The 16,534-nt window shown below is 41.2% G+C and overlaps 1 protein-coding gene across 1 annotated transcript in view; it reads right to left on the bottom strand.

Annotated features, from left to right (window-relative positions):
- LOC141257820 (saccharopine dehydrogenase-like oxidoreductase) overlaps positions 1 to 16,534 on the bottom strand; it is a 76,327-nt gene that overhangs the window by 14,707 nt on the left and 45,086 nt on the right. Inside the window, exons 6-8 of the mRNA XM_073672831.1 lie at positions 10,955 to 11,085; positions 7,044 to 7,161; positions 1,429 to 1,548 (exon numbers count right to left, since the gene is read on the bottom strand). Coding sequence (XP_073528932.1) covers positions 1,429 to 1,548; positions 7,044 to 7,161; positions 10,955 to 11,085 — 369 coding nt within the window. The remainder of the gene's footprint in view (positions 1 to 1,428; positions 1,549 to 7,043; positions 7,162 to 10,954; positions 11,086 to 16,534) is intronic.

A 16,534-nucleotide genomic window follows, 5' to 3' on the forward strand; every position in this document is an offset into this window, starting at 1 on the left:
CGCTGCTCTGCCACCATAAACCCCCTCCCCCCAACCACGTTCCCAAGTCAGATCGCAAGCATATACTCAAGTATAAGCCGATAGGGGCTTTTTCAGCCTAAAAAATGTGATGAAAAAGTCAGCTTATATGTGAGTATATACGGTACCCTTAATGGATTATATATGACCTTTGTGACAAACACATGTATACTGCATTTTCTGGGGATTACTTAATCCCTGTGTTGTCTGTCTGTTTTTTCCTGGGTGTTGTTCTTTCTGTTTGAGCTGTACCGAGAGCATCATTGATTATTGTACTTATATCTTTATGCCCGATATGTGGCTATTTTTATTCCCTTGTGTATATTTTTGTGACAAAATCTTTGGAGGTTGGTTGACTTCTTCCCTCATAAGAGATATACTTTATAATCTGTATTATTCAAGGTTTGTTAACCTTTGTTAATATATATTTAAATTAGGCCATTGGGCCATATGCTTTTTACTACTCTTACATAATTATATTAATCCAATATTTTATTGTAAGATCTATTCATTAAAATGTACTTTGTTCATGGGACAACTGCTTTAAGTTTGTTTCCATATGAAAAATTTCATAGTTATATTTGATAAGGAAAACGTCCTCAATTGTAGGATTTTTTTTTTTTTTTTTAATAAATATCAAGGCTGGCCTGTGACTTTGTCCAAGCATTTAGTTTTGCCCCTCTGAGTATATGAGTGACATCCCTGAGGTATGATGAAGGAGGACGAAAGACAGTGGATGAAAAGAGGGCTGTGGGAGAGCTAACAGAATGCAGGGACAGTAGAGAAATGTGTGATCTCTTCCTATCCCTGTGGAACACTAGATTTTATGTATCACAACTCTAAAGTCATTTTTATTTTTCAGTACTGCCATTTTTGGTGAATCATGTGACATTGTGGCGTCACATGACAGCTGCAGCCAATGCAACCACCGATTGGCTGCAGCCTACACTATTCAGTCAGATCAGATGTCTGAATGGCTGCAAAGTGACTGCTGATTGTTGTCACGTGATCACAGCAGCCAATGAGATTAGCAACACTGACATGGCACAATTTATATACGCAAGTAAAAAATGTTTTTATTTTATATCGGGCACTGCAGTGATTTGATTTTATTTGCACATGTCAAAAAAGAGTGAAAATTGTCCTGGCTGCCAGAGATGCAAAATATAAAAAAAAAACTACACACAACAAGAATGTTAACGAAAGGTGCACCTTCTTGTGGCTCGTGGGTCACATGTATTGGCAATTTGTGCATGAAGTACATTCTGTTAGGAGGTGCTGGTCAGATTTTGTAGTGATAAGATATTCAACATATTTTATAACAAGGTTGGCTTTAATGACGCTGTGTGACACTAGCTATAGTACTATCCACAGAAAATAAAAAGGGAAAAAAATAAGCAAAATGCTTACCTTTAGGAGAAGTTTCCGACTAAAGCTGAATTTAGTAAAAAGCAGAAAGAAGAATCCTGCAAACATCAATTTTATAAGTGACACGATACCTCCCACTGCAACATATGCAGCATATTGCACCTAGTAAAAGAAAAAAATAAATATATATTACACCAATGTATAGCTCTCTTAAACAAGAGTGTGAGCGTGTGTTAGGCTATGTGCCCACGATGCAGAAATGCTCCAGATTTTTCCTGAGCGTTTCTGCATCTACCTGGCAGAAAAAACGCATGCGGATTGTACATGAGCTTTTTCAGTCATGGACAAGCGTTTGTCATGTGTTCTTCACATGCGATTTCGCATGCGGGTTGTCAAGAGCTTTTCAAGCTATTTTAGCATCACTTGGAAAGTGCTTGACAACTTGGTCACACTATATAAATCCATGCAACCGGCATGGATTTATATAGTGTGACCAAGTTAGTTAAAATAAAGAATAAAAATGGTAAAAAAATTAAAAAACAAAACATATACTCACCTTCCGATGGCCCCCGGTCTCCTTATCCGATGCGTCCAGTCTCCCCGGTGTCTCGCGGTGGTGTAAAATGACCTTCCACTACGTCATTTAGTCATGTGACTGGTCACACGACCGCTGACATGACTAAATTAAGTCATGGAAGGTCCTTTTAGACCATTGAGAGGTGCCAGGGAGCCAGGACACATCACTATGGAGACCGGGGGCCATCAGAAGGTAAGTATAACGTATTTTTTTTTTTTTTTTCATTTATTTTATTCATTTTTTTTGGAGGAGAGTCTCCTCTTCTCCAGACCCAGGTACCATCGGCACATTGAATCGCTTAATATCCACATGTGCACATGTAGTTATGCAGATATTAAGGGATTCAATGCAAGTCAATGGCACCAAAATCGCCGCGATTCCGCAAAATAATTGGTAGTGCTGCGGATTTTTCCGCAATGACAATCCACAGCGGAAATTTCCGCAGCATGTACACAGCACATGCAGATTATCATTGTGGAACATGGCAGACCTTCTACCAAGCGTTTAAGCGTTTCTGCCGCTGTGGAAACGCTTAAAAAACGCATAGTGGGCACACAGCGTTATACACGCACACAGCGTTATACACGCACACACTGGACAGAAAGCCCTTCAGTTCATTCACCCGCATTTTTAAGAAATTTATGGTATATTCTGTCAGATGGGAATCCCATTAAACCTCTTCCTGCATCATAATGTACATGGTGGGAAGATTTTCTGGATACAAGTGATGATGTCATAATTATCTGATGATTACAGCTACGGTTGATAAACTCTAATCCTGGACATTTAACACTCTTTAACACTCTGTACAGCATGATCAATGCAGATCACGGTGCAGTCCCTGTTCACATATCAGGTATGCCCCAACAGACACCTGTGCAGTTTTCATGCACAGACAGTAATGTAATCGGACAAAGATATACAAGCGCTAAAAAACAATTCCTGTAGTCTTTAACTCTTCAAATTTATAAAGTAAATTTTGGTTTTATGAAATGGGTCTAGGATTACCATGCACATTGTCAAGTGTCACCTAGAATGATACAATGTAAAAGCATGTTGCCAATGGCCTTGGGAACAATGGAAACAAGATCTCGGCAGTGATTAATCAGGTTTCACCATATGACAATATGGATGAAGCCAGTTTTAATGGAGGCATAGAGTACTCTACCAACTGGAGTACGTATAGCCTAACCTACTGTGAAACTTGAAGGACATATGAAAGCATAGGTGTTCCAAGATTTGGGCTAGACATCTTATTCTCAGTGAAGGGCAGACTTAATGCCAAAAATAGTTCACCATAACAATTGATTAATAAGTTACATATATGGAAAAAATTCTCAATATTTGACATGAAATCAGAATAATCCTTTACCGTTTTAGGTCAATTAGGATTATCATAATTTTTAATATTTGCCAAATGCCAGAATAATGAGAGAGAGAATGTTTTAATGCATTTTTATTACTTAAAGCAAAGTCAAAAGTTTACATACATTTCATTAGTATTTGGTACCATTGCCCTTAAACGGAATGACTTGGGTCAAATGTTTGGGCTATCCTTCCACAAGCTTCTAACAATAGTTGGTTGAAATTTGGGCCCATTTATGCCTCATCAGCTTTGCCCCTAAATTTTCAATAGGATTGAGATCAGGTTTTTGTGATGGCCACTCCAAAACATTGACTTTGTTATCCTTAAGCCACTTTGTTACTATTTTGGCAGTATGCTTCAGGTCATTGTCCATTTGGAAAACCCATTTCCACCCAAGGTTTAACTGCCTGGCTGATGCCTTGAGATGTTGCTTCAGTATCGCCACATAATCTTCTTTTCTCATGATGCCATCTATTTTGTGAAGTGCACAAGTCCCTCCTGCAGCAAAACAACCCCATAACATGGTGCTGCCATCCCAGTGTTTCACAGTTGGGATGGTGTTCTTAGGCTTCCAAGCTTGTACCAAAGGACGAGCCAGACTTCTGCAAGTCCACAATTCTCTTCTTAATATCTTGGCTGATTTATTTAGACTTTCCCATGATGCTACACAAAGAAGCAGTGTCTTTCAGGTGTGCATTAAAATACATCCACAGGCGTGTCTCTAACTCAGATGTTGCCAAAAAACTTATCAGAAGCTTCCAAACACGACATCATCATATGGGCAGTCCAGAATTGTTTAAAGGCATAGTAATCTTAGTGAATGTAAACTTTGACTTTGCAATAAGTGATAAAAATGTCTTAAAAACATTCTCTCTCTCATTCTGGCAAATATTAAAAATTATGGTAATCCTAATTGACCCAAAACAGGAAAGGTTAATAGTTAGCAAAATGACGACAATGGCATTCACATCCAGTTGTCTCACTTCTAAAAGTATTGGTGGTTCTTACAAATCTACAGAATTTACATTCTCCCCATCTAAATGTCCTCATGGTCCGGTTCTCCAACCAAGTGGACTAAGACTATGTACCAACTGGCCTTTGATTGACCAACCCTTCCTAAAAGTTATTGCTGCCGAAGGGGGTATAACATCCCTTAATGAAGTTGTCCGACAACAAAAATACACAAAAAAAAAGTAAGCTAAATCTGTGCTGTATTGTATTATACAACACCCCTCTAAATCTTGTTTTTTTGTTTCTGCCTTTCGTTCTTCCTGAATTTCACTTCATTCCCTGCACCCAGTTTGTTTAGTTGTGGCTCTACCAAACTAGACAGGCCTGGTCTGTATTGTCTAACCTCACAGCCTAAACTAGCACCGCCCGGCCTCCGTGTCCAGCACCGCCCTCTGCACACTCATTGGCTGGCATTATCTGCCCCAGCACTGACTTCTGTCATTTATCCCAGCATTGAGAATGACAGAGCAGTGTCCTGATCTGTGGACAGCAGCACTGATCAGCTCCCTCACAACACATCCACAGTGGTGATAGAGCTGTTACGTGTTCCATACATTACCCCTTATAGATACATAAATAGGGTGTAGGGAAAACTATATATAGCCCCCAATAGGAGTCTATAGGCACACTGTGTGCTTCCAGGATTCTCTGGATGTGTACTGACCAAGGCCGCTCACATATAATCAGAATGTGCAGTAAGCATATTTCATATTTGTGATCACATGACCGCTCATTCTCACTGCCGACAACGAATAATAATCAGTGTCTACTGTACTAGATGTGAGGAGTCACAAGTCTGCAGTCACATAGAGTGACACAGAGCGCTGGTAGATTTGTAGTTTTAGACCAGACATCCCCTTTAATGTTATAGCCACAAAAAAAAAAGATGAAAGGAGTTGTCCAGTAACTACATGATAATGACATTTCCACATGATAAGTCATCAATATGAGATTGTGGGGGTCTGACACTCTGCACGTCCACGAATCACTGGATATTTTTTTATAGCAGCTGACGGAGTTAAATATGCTGAATAGGGCTGCGTACCACTACAGATTACTATGTCACTGCAGACTTATGAACCCCCCCACCCGAGCAAATGCACATACAAGTGTATGGATGCGTGCAAAACATCGCAAAGGCAGTGAGATTATCGCAGATGCGGGAAATTGAGGAGATGGAGAAATTAAGCTCTCCATCTTCTCCCCACCTGTGATCCAAATCTCAAATGCGATAGAATCTGATCACAGTAAAAGGACGCCCTCGGACTCGGCTCATGCTGACAGCAGAGTTTGAGCTGAGAGTCATTTGCATATAGCATCTCATTCTCTCACATGAGGGAATCATTGGATGTTATATGCCAGAATGACTGTACCCTAACAGAGGACATACCACATCCTTCTCAAGCAAATAAAGGGGTTCTCCAATTAAAAAACAAGTCTGCAGGCACAGTGTGTCACTGTGTGACTGCAGACTAGTGAATATTCACATCACACGCACAGTGTGCTTGAGGATTCTCCAGTGTTGGTAACGGCGCAAGTATGCAATATGCTCATGGCCACCTTCAGACTATACGGTGTCAGTCCTTGCATTCAGTGAGGCTGAGAACTTCCATCAGCGTAAGGCCTCATTCACCAATAATACAACACGTACCCATATATTCTATGGTGCTATTCACATGTCTGTGTTTTTTCACAGACAGTGTCCATACAAAACTCACAGAGACATGTCTGCTTTTTTCCATCATCATCGATGAAAACAGCCAATACAAGTCTAAGGCTTCGTGAAAAACTCGTACAGCAAACGGATAGCATCATTATACAATCCATGAGTATGCAGTATGTGTTTAGCATTGAAAAGTGAGCCAGCACTATAATAATGCTCTGATCCTCTCTCCCTCGCTACAACAGCGATGACAACCCCTCCGAGGGCATCGGACAACCCCTCCACAGGGTTCGGACAACCCCTCCCATTGAATTGAATAGGAGGCAGATGTGTAGTACCCAGTGGCGGCCAATACAGCTACGCGGCCAAGCACCGCAAGTAAGTATGGCACCAATAAAGGCTGACTGGCGGGGGTTCCGGGTGGGGGACCCCAGCCGATCAAACATTGATGCCCTATTCTACGGATGGGGCATCAATGTAAAAGTTGTGGACAACTTCTTTAAGGAATTTGCACTGGCATTACCATCCTATATATGTGATCCTAGGGAACTAGAAAGTAGATTTCAGAAATCAGACACAAACTTTTTCTTTTTGGCTGAATGAGTGAAAATTCCCAAAGGCACAGACAAAAATATTGTGGAAAACCTTCAGAGAAGAAAAGCTCTCATGGCTGCAGAAGAGGGTCCGACATCATATTACCGCTCCTTGGTTTTGGAGTGGAATGACCACATTCTTTTGAATACATTTTTTTTAACTTACTTTCATTACTTAAGACTATGTGGAAACAATGTTTCACTATAAGTGAAAGAGCAACACATGATGCAGGCAGCCATGTTGGAATTATTGCAATAGTTGCATGCCCTTATCTCCCTATAGGAAAACGTTCAATCACTTTGCCTGACAAGTTACCCATTATAACCCTAGTCTTAGGAGGTTGAGAACAATACTAGTGTCGCACTCGCCTTACTAACTGAAACATATTTCCAACATTAACCGCATAGACAATGTGAATACAGAAACAACTGACAGACGTCACTCACTGGGGTCTCCTGCAGATTCTCATAGAGATAACGTTGGGTCCTCCTGACGACAGAAGCATCTGCTCCAAGAAAAGGGATGGAATACTGCTGTACCTCATTACTGTAAAATACTGCACCCCTACAAAACAAAGTGCAAACTAGCATCTATATAGAATAGTAGAATTACCTGGTCTTGCACAGGTCTATTTGGCTTAAAGGGACTGTGTCAGCACAGAATGACTGTTCAAACCAAGTACTGGTGCCAATCATTTGACCCATTCACCACCTTCCGATTTTCCATTATTGCGCTTTCATTTTTTGCTTACCTTCTTCCCAGAGCCATAACTTTTTTATTTTTCCATCAATATATCCGTATGAGGGCTTGTTTTTTGAGGGACACGTTATATTTTGCACAAAACCAAAACGGGAAAAAAAATTCCAAGTACAACAAAATTGCAAAAAAAAATTGCAATCAAAAAGGACAATTATTTTTTGTTCTTTTGATTTACCATCTTCACTAAATAGTAAAACTGACCTTCAATATGATTCCCCAGGTCAGTATGTGTATGCAGATACCAAACATGTATAGGTTTTTCTTTTATTTAAGTGATGAAAAAAAATCCCCAAAAAATTTGCTTATGTCGCCATTTTCTGAGATCCATAGCGTCTCCATTTTTTCATGATCTGGGTGGGTGAGAGCTTATTTTTTTGCGTGTCGAGCTGACGTTTTTATTGATACCATTTGGGGTAGATACCATGCTTTGATCCCCTGTTATTGCATATTATTGCAATGCTGTGGCTGCCAAAAAAATGTAATTATGGAATTTTTAATTTTTCATCTTGTTACACAGTTTACCGATTTGATTAATTTGCTTTAGATTTTGATAGAACGGATATTTCTGCGAAACACAGCGAATACCAATTGTGTATTTTTTTTTAAATATTTAAAAAAAAAAAAAAAAAATTCTCTTCCCATTGGCTTCAATTGTCCCCTTCAGTCCTGCTATGTGTAGCAAAAATAAAGATCTCCTGTGAAATCCGGCCACGGGCCTGCGTTCATAAGATATTTACAATAACAGGCACGTGGGGGCCTCCGCAGACTCCCGGCTATCATAACAACCCATTGGCGCCCCGCAATCACGTGACAGGGGCAATGATGGGCTGGTCTTACATGCCGCTGTCAGTGATTTACCCATGTGGCACATTTGGGGAAAATTGGTCCAGTCGCTTAGTTGTAAGTTATATTTTGCTTTCGTGTTGTGTTTTTGCGAATATCTCAAGGATGCTTCTAGATTCAGATTTTTGTGCAAAATTATAGGTCCCACAGAGCTGAAACCTATTCCCCCAAAAGCAGAACACAAAAATCAATATGTAATACATGGCCAAACGGCTGGACCAATCTGACCCAAAATTGCAAAATGGATAAATCAGACGTTTCGGAAAGTTTTATCAGGTTTCAGCTCTCTAGGCCTTACTGTTATTGACCAGGTGTAAAATCTTCGTAGTGCCTGATTTATCCATGTTGCAAATTTAGGGAAGATTTGGTTGTAACTTTATATGTAATTAATATTTGCTTTTGGTTATGTTTTTTTGGCAAATATTTCGACGATGGTAGGTTCTAGAGCAGGGTTCCCTAACTCCAGTCCTCAAGGCCCCACTAACAGGCCATGTTTTCAGGATTTCCTTAGTATTGCTCAGGTGATAATTCCATCACCTGCACAGGCAATAATTCCATCACCTATGTAATAGTAAGGAAATCCTGAAAACATGACCTGTTGGTGGGCCTTGAGGACTGCAGTTAAGGAACACTGTTCTAAAGAACCAAAACCCAGTGCAAAACCTTTGGAAGCACATGATTTACCCATTTGCAAAATTTAGTGCAGATTGGTCCAGTCATTTGGCAATGCATAAAGAACAGATAACAGACATATATATTGTTAGTAATGGTGGACATCAATATAAAATTATATCAGTGCGTTTAAAAGTGCACAGATATAGTGGTGTTTCAGCAACATAACGACTGGATTTTTCTGAAAAGGTTCTCATGGTACACTGCTTTGTAAATGACAAAGACCAACTGCTGAGTAATTCTATTTTTACAATAATTTGATGAGTAAATACTTTGTAAGCGATTTATCCTGTAGAGTTATACAAAACCATCTCTGGACTGACAAAATACCAATTGTGCAAAACTCCTATGATCAGTGACATTTGAGTGGAGGGGAAAGGGGGATATTTGAAATGTGATGAATAGGTCTTTTCCCAGGAGTAGATTACTGTGCTCTGTAAAGTGGGTAGGACAGTAGTATATTTTGCAATTTATACTCAATCAAAAGGTCCAATCCACTGGATAATTAGGTAGCTGGGACACTGGAGGCCAAATCCTATGTAGTGTATTTGGGAGCAGGTAGGGAGTATGTTCATCGTGAATGGAGGGACTTGCATTGGGTTTCTCTATGTGCTTGGCTTTGACCAGTTTTGTGACCATTTCTTAGAGGTCAATTATGTGTAGAGGTTATTAATTTCTTGGATAGCCACCGAAGCCTTATACTTTCCCCTGGCCGTAGTACTGCCTTGTTATCTTTACTCACTCCATGTACCAGTCTTGTATGTTCCTTTGCTGCTCCCTTGTCTATGCACAATTTAGTAAATGATCTGTATAGGAAAATTCAGATAATTTCATGCTATTTTTGACCTTCTGAATGTGGCATATCATTTATGCATTTTCATAATACGAATTATTTAACATTTGTTTTAATCACGTTCGAATAAAATTTGCATTTTAAATTACATTTTTCAATGTTTGACTCCCATGGTCATTTATATTGGTTTCATCAATTTTACTTGGCATGAAGGCCTATTCCTTTTTCATGTTTGTTTGTTTTTCCCCCCTATGGCTGTCAAACAAAGTTACACATGTCAAATTGTCTTGGTCAGGAAGGCCAAAACTGGCTGCGTCGGGAAGGGGCTAAACCAGAATATAAAGAAAGATTTATTGTCCCAAGGGCTCACAATACATAATACAGGGGTTGTTCAATAAACAAAGATTAGATCTCCCATCCACAAAACACAATGTATGAAAGCTGATACCCACATCAATCGCAAGAAAAGAGGAGTCACAGCTCCTTGAGCGAATGGAGTGATAGTGTGCATGTGCATTTAGCACTCATATAGGAAGTGAATGGTGCAGTGGTAGCACATGCTCATTACTGCTCCACCCACACAGGGGAGTTTAGGACCCCCAGCAATTATACATTTCTCATCTATTGGGTGAAGAGGCCATACATGTTTGTAGAACAACCTCTGTATAGAGAACAACCTCTGTATAGAGAACAACCTCTGTATAGAGAACAACCTCTGTATAGAGAACAACCTCTGTATAGAGAACAACCTCTGTATAGAGAACAACCTCTGTATAGAGAACAACCTCTGTATAGAGAACTGTCAGCACTCATGGCATGGCTGTTTTAGAAACTACACCATGAAATAATTCTAGAAACCTTTTCATATAGCAGCGCATTATGCAACTCCTCTGTTATGCTCCTGGAAATTATCAAATAAATTGACAATAAATTGACAAGGGAATGTTCCAACCAGGGCTGTGGAGTCGGAGTCGTGGAGTTGGTGTCATGGAAATGGAGGAGTCGGAGGTTTGGCTTACCGACTCCACAGCCCTGGTTCCAACCCAGTTGTCAAAGAGGTATCTTGTCTCTGCACAGTGTCAGACTGTGCAGGGGACACTCCCACAACTGGAGTTGGTAATTTATTCTGACATTTCTAGAAGGAGTAACACAGCGTTCGAAGAAAAGAAAGGTTGTATTGGTTATATGATATTCACTAAAATATATGGGTCAGGAGTGGTGACAAGTGAAATTCAGTAAAAACACAGGAGCTTGTGCTACATAAGAAAGTTGGAGATTAATTAATCTTACCTTCTTTTTAACTTTTTACCAATAACTGGAAGTGGCTTGAGGGCCAATTTCTTTCTGAAATTCTTCAGATTTGCCTGATCTGTAGCTCCATGAATAGCAGATTGCCAGGTCCCATCATGAATACAAGTGCCCTATATAACAACATAAGTGTGGCGAGGTGAATAATTTACTATAGTGCTTGGAACAATTCAGGCTATGGCTCAAATGTGACTGGTGTCCACAAGTCATGATTACTGCAACGCAATGCCTTCCACGAAGCAGAAAGTGCACAACAATTACACTAATTCACACATGTAGGAAACTTGTGATCACACAGTCATCAATGGTGATACCACAACCTAATCTTGTCACATCATAGATTCCAATGACGAAGAGTCACTTCAGAATATATATTGATCTATACGTATGAATACGTAAAAACTGACTAGATCGCAAACAACACGTTCCATTTTCTGTGGGGTGTCCTAAAAACATCACAGAAAACTATATGGGTTGCGACAGGTATTATATTTTGCGCTTGTCCATATAATATATGCTAGGAGTTACTCCAACAATGAAAAAGTGTATGTAGGAATAGAGACCCGGCATACAATACTCCTGAAGGACGATCAAATGTGAGTTTGACTGACAGCTATTCCACCCCTTCTTCCTCCACCATATTGCGTTTTTGTACCGCGGTGAACATGTACCTTTTGCCCAAGATGTCAAGGTGTCTATTTATCCCATTTCCAAACCAGATCACACTGAAGCTATAAGGCTTATGTTTTAGTAGTGAGAACATAGAAAGATGAACATTAATATGTAGGAATGATCTGACAACTGCGAGCTTCATCATATCCATGATTGCTGGGATCCACATAGCAACCAAAATGGTCTCAAATGTGACTAAAACATGCGCAAGTAATTACGTCAGAATCATCAGAGCCCCGGTTTCAAGATATGGATCCTCAGTCCAAGTGCAAGTACGGCCACCGACCATCCCGCCACACAGTGCACTAGAAGTCATCGGACAGCCACCGTTTACTCCAGTATTGTGTCGTAAAACACCTCTATATAATGTTGCAATTTTGCACAACTTACAGTGGCATGTAAAAGTTAGGACACCCCTTGTCAAAATTACTGTTATTGTGAACAGTTAAACAAGTTGAAGATGAAATGATTTCTAAAAGGGCTGAAATTAAAGAGGACACATTTAGTTAGTATTTTAGGAAAAAATATATATATTTTCATCTTTGACATTTTAAATATTACAAAAAAGAAAATGGGCCGATGCAAAAGTTTGGGCATCCTGCACGGTTAGTACCTAGCAGCACACCATTTTGAAAGCATCACAGCTTGTAAATGCTTTTTGTAGTCAAAGAGTCTTTCAATTCTTGTTTGAGGGATTTTTATCCATTCTTCTTTGGAAAATTCTTCCCATTCTGTGAGATTCCTGGGTCGTCTTGCATGCGCTGCTATGTTGAGGTCGAGCCACAGATTTTGAATAATGAGGAAAATCCAGCTCCGAGAACTGTGATTATTTTATTCACACAAAATATTTGGAGGACATACAGAGTCAACAATACAACTTTACATGACATGCGGCATCAACGCGTTTCAGGTGTCTGCGCACCCTTAATCATGATGCCTAGTTCTGGAAAGTAACTTCTTTTATGTTGTCTATCCGGTGAACACACCAATGCACTAATTGGCTTGACTCATTAAAGTCTATTGCAACACACAGGTGAAATACAAACATAAAACATGTATGTGAAAATAAAAATCACTTTGGAAAATTAATATTTAGGCAGCTAGAAATTCAATTGATAAAAAAATTTATATGATCATATAAACCTATTATAAATTTTTAAAGTATTTTCCTATGTGTTTTTGCCAGTGCATTACATGTTAAAAACACATCAATATGCACCAAAAACGAGCGGAATTTACGCAGAAATTTCTTCACAAAATAATGATCGTGTGCACATACCCTTATAGCCTTCTCCTGCTTTGTGGGCCTCCACCATTTTCAGAGTGATAGGCAGCCGCTTAGAAGAACCCATGTCTGCTGACTTTTGACACAAGGTTAGAAGAGGCTGGATTTTTAAACAGCTGGGAAGTTTGCATCACCTCGCCTTTCTTAACAAGAAATAACCCCAACAGGCTAAAGTTATCTGAGCTCACAAATCTCCAAGGGGGCCAAAACTTTTGCATTGGCCCATCTTCCCTTTTGTAATTTTTAAAATATGAAAAAAAAAATACAAAAGGAAATGTGTCATCTTTAACTTTAGGCCTTTTTAGAGATTATTTCATCTTCAACTTGCTTAACTGTTCACAATAACAGTAATTTTGACCAGGGGTGCCCAATGTTTTACAGGTCACTGTATAAGTTGTGCAAAAATATTATGACTTTTGCAATTTCACACCAGTCCCAGACAGCTACGCGAATATGGGCGGGACGGGATGTAGATAAGTACACCTGTCAAATTCATGAAAAGTTACGCCACTAAGTGGCATAACTTACTGCAGTCCATGACTAGAGTACATTTCTGCCAGAGGCGCATAGCACCGGTATGATGCGCCAAATTCATTAAGTTGCGTGCGTCTTTTAATTAGGAACATCTTACTGCGACAGCCACGTTCAATAAAGAGGTTGCCAACTACTTTACAAGTCCCTTTCATGTGAACCAACTGCTAGCTTTACTTAATATCTTGCTTTCCCAAGTCCTTTTGTAACCCGAGCTGTTCTCCTGGTCACATGATTTCTTGCTGAGAACTTACAGGACTTCCTGTGATGTCACGTCAATTTCTCCCCGACTTCCTGTCTCTGGAATCTGATGCAACGTCACAGTCATGCGTCTTTCATGTGTGCATCGGCGAAACTCTATGCAGCAGAGCTCACTGTATGCAGCAGAGCTCACTCACTGCTTCTGTGCATACTGCTGCAGACACAGCTCTCCCTTGTATCTGTATGTATACATCAGGGCATATATACATGTATACAAGCTGCTCTAAACCCTGTATAATGTATGTTTATATGAATAGGATCCAGCTCACGAACAGTGAACATCACTTTATTCACATAAGATTAAGAGTGTTTAAATCACTCGAAACAGGTTGATAAAGCTAGGATATCGCCATTATCATGAAAGCTCTGTTTTTTTCCCTCTGTAATGCACTTATGTGAATAAAGTGATGTTAGTTGGATCTTCTTCATATTGACTGCCTTCACGCTGTGACATTGTAGTTCAGAGCACGGAATACGCCAAGATTAGCTTAACAGTGAGCTGGATATCTTCTTACTAGTGATGAGCGAGCATGCTCGCCACTATTCCTTACTCGCCCGAGCATCACAGTGCTCGAGATGCTCGGCGAGTAATTTTGAAATACTCGGGCGGGAGTTCGAGTCCCCGCCCCACATGTTGGGCGAATTTTAGGCAGCCAATTACTATGCAGGGATTGCGTGACAGTCACTGTAACGCCGTAGTCATGTTGGTTGTGGCATTACAGTGATTGGGTGGCCGCATAGCGTCATCGGGTCTATATAAGACCCGGAACCCTATGCTCGTCACAGTCTACCGATCAAAGAAAGTAGGGAGTGCTGCTGCTGAGCGAGGGAGAGAATTGGCTGTTATTTTAAACAGAGATTCCACACCACTATCAAAAATCTACTCTAACAGTCCTTCTAAGGACTAATTTTGAAGAAAATATTAATCCTGTTGATAGCACAAGTTAGGCAGAGTTTGTGAAGAGCCAGTATACTACAGAATAGGGTCAATTGCACGTTCCATCTTCTGCTGGAACTCCTATCAATAGCCCTAGGTATCAGGGGTGATATTATTTTTGCTCTTAATCCTGCTAATTTAGGTGAAAAGCAATATAATACACCATTTTTACCGTTCCATTTGCTTGTTAGCAGCATACAGCCAGATTTGGTTGATTTGACTAGCATTGCTGTATTGTGGAAGCAGAGAAACGTGTCCATCTCAGATGGTCAAATATTACTGTAGTATTAATCGTGTTGTTTTTTTTTTTGCAAGCTGCAAAATATTATACTGCATTTAAAATGGGCAAGGCGTGTGGCAAGGGACAGGGAAGTATACGTGATGCTGATGGGGCATGCAGAGGCCAAGGCCATGGGCAAGATGAAACTGTGCCTGTTGAGGGAGCACAAACACCCACATCATGTCGACCTACCTTCCTGTCCCAATTTCTAGGGGGCCGCGGAACACCACTCTTGAAGCCAGAGCAGTGTGAAAAGGTTGTTGGTTGGATAGCAGATAATGCTTCCAGTCAGTTTGCCACCACCACCCTGTCTTCCACATGGTCCAGTCTCCGTAGCCGTGAGTCTGGACCACATATTCCTCACCTTGATCCTCCTTCCTCCCACCATGCCCGAGCGCCCGGAGACAAGTGATCCCCCACCCTTAGACACTCCGAACAGCTGTTCACATTTCCATTTATAGATTCTGGCCTCTCCCTCGATTCGCCTCAAGAGGGGCAAGAGGAGATCGCATGTAGCGATGCCCAAATATTTGAGCAGCAATGATCACACAAAGCCGACTGTGGGAAAGTGCAATTGACGTCGCAAGAGATGGATGATGAGACAAAACTGCCAGCAAGTCAGGAGGAAACCCAGGGTGCGTACAAGGAAGACGAGGTGGTGGACGGTGAAGTCACTGACCCAACCTGGCAAGGCGATATGCATAGGGAGAATAGCAGCATAGAGGTGGGTGGGGGCGTAGCACCACAAAAAGGCAGGAAGTAGCAGTGGGGTGGCCACAGACACAAGGCGGGCAACTGTTCCCTAAAACACCAATACCAGGGAAGGTGCTAGTCCAACTGCTCAGTCTTCTGGAGTCTGGCTTTTTTTAAAATACTGTCCAGTTAACCCAAAAAAGGCCTGCTATGCTAGCATCAGCAGAGGCAGCAAGACTTCCAGCCTGACCACCACCAGCATGCTCAGGCACATGACAGCAAAGCACCCGACTAGTTGGGCCAAACGCCAGGGCCCAGAAGCAGTGTCTGCGGGTGACATCACTGCCTATTCCCCTGTTGTACATGCACGCCAAGCCTCCGTCCATGATGCAGGCGACGAGGCCTTCCACCCTGCACCTGTTGAACATTTGCAACCATCACAGTCAGCAACCATGTCCACGTCCTTGTCCCAGCGCAGCATTCAGTTGTCCCTACCCCAGTCCTTTGAACGCAAGTGCAAATACGCAGTCAACCACCCACAGTCCACAGCACTAAACTGCCACATTTCTAAACTGCTTGCACTAGAAATGTTGCATTTTAGGCTTGTGGAGACGCAAGCTTTACGCAAGCTTATGGCGGCGGCCGTCCCTCGGTACTCGGCCCCTAGCCGCCACTGTTTCTCCCGGTGTGCCGTCCCCGCTTTACACAAGCACGTGTCCCAGAATATTACCCTTTCCCTCAACAACGCACTTACTGGGAAGGTCCACCTAACCACGGACACGTGCTTGTGGCCAGGGACGGTACATCTCACTGACGGCACACTGGGTTAATATTGTGGAAACCGGGACCCAGTCGGACCCTGGGATGGAACATGTCCTCCCAACGCAGAGGATTGCGGGCCAT

The sequence above is a fragment of the Phyllobates terribilis genome, unplaced genomic scaffold, assembly GCF_046119375.1.
Source record: "Phyllobates terribilis strain yellow unplaced genomic scaffold, ASM4611937v1 Scaffold_3__8_contigs__length_932513732, whole genome shotgun sequence".
Classification (NCBI taxonomy): Eukaryota; Metazoa; Chordata; class Amphibia; order Anura; family Dendrobatidae; genus Phyllobates; species Phyllobates terribilis.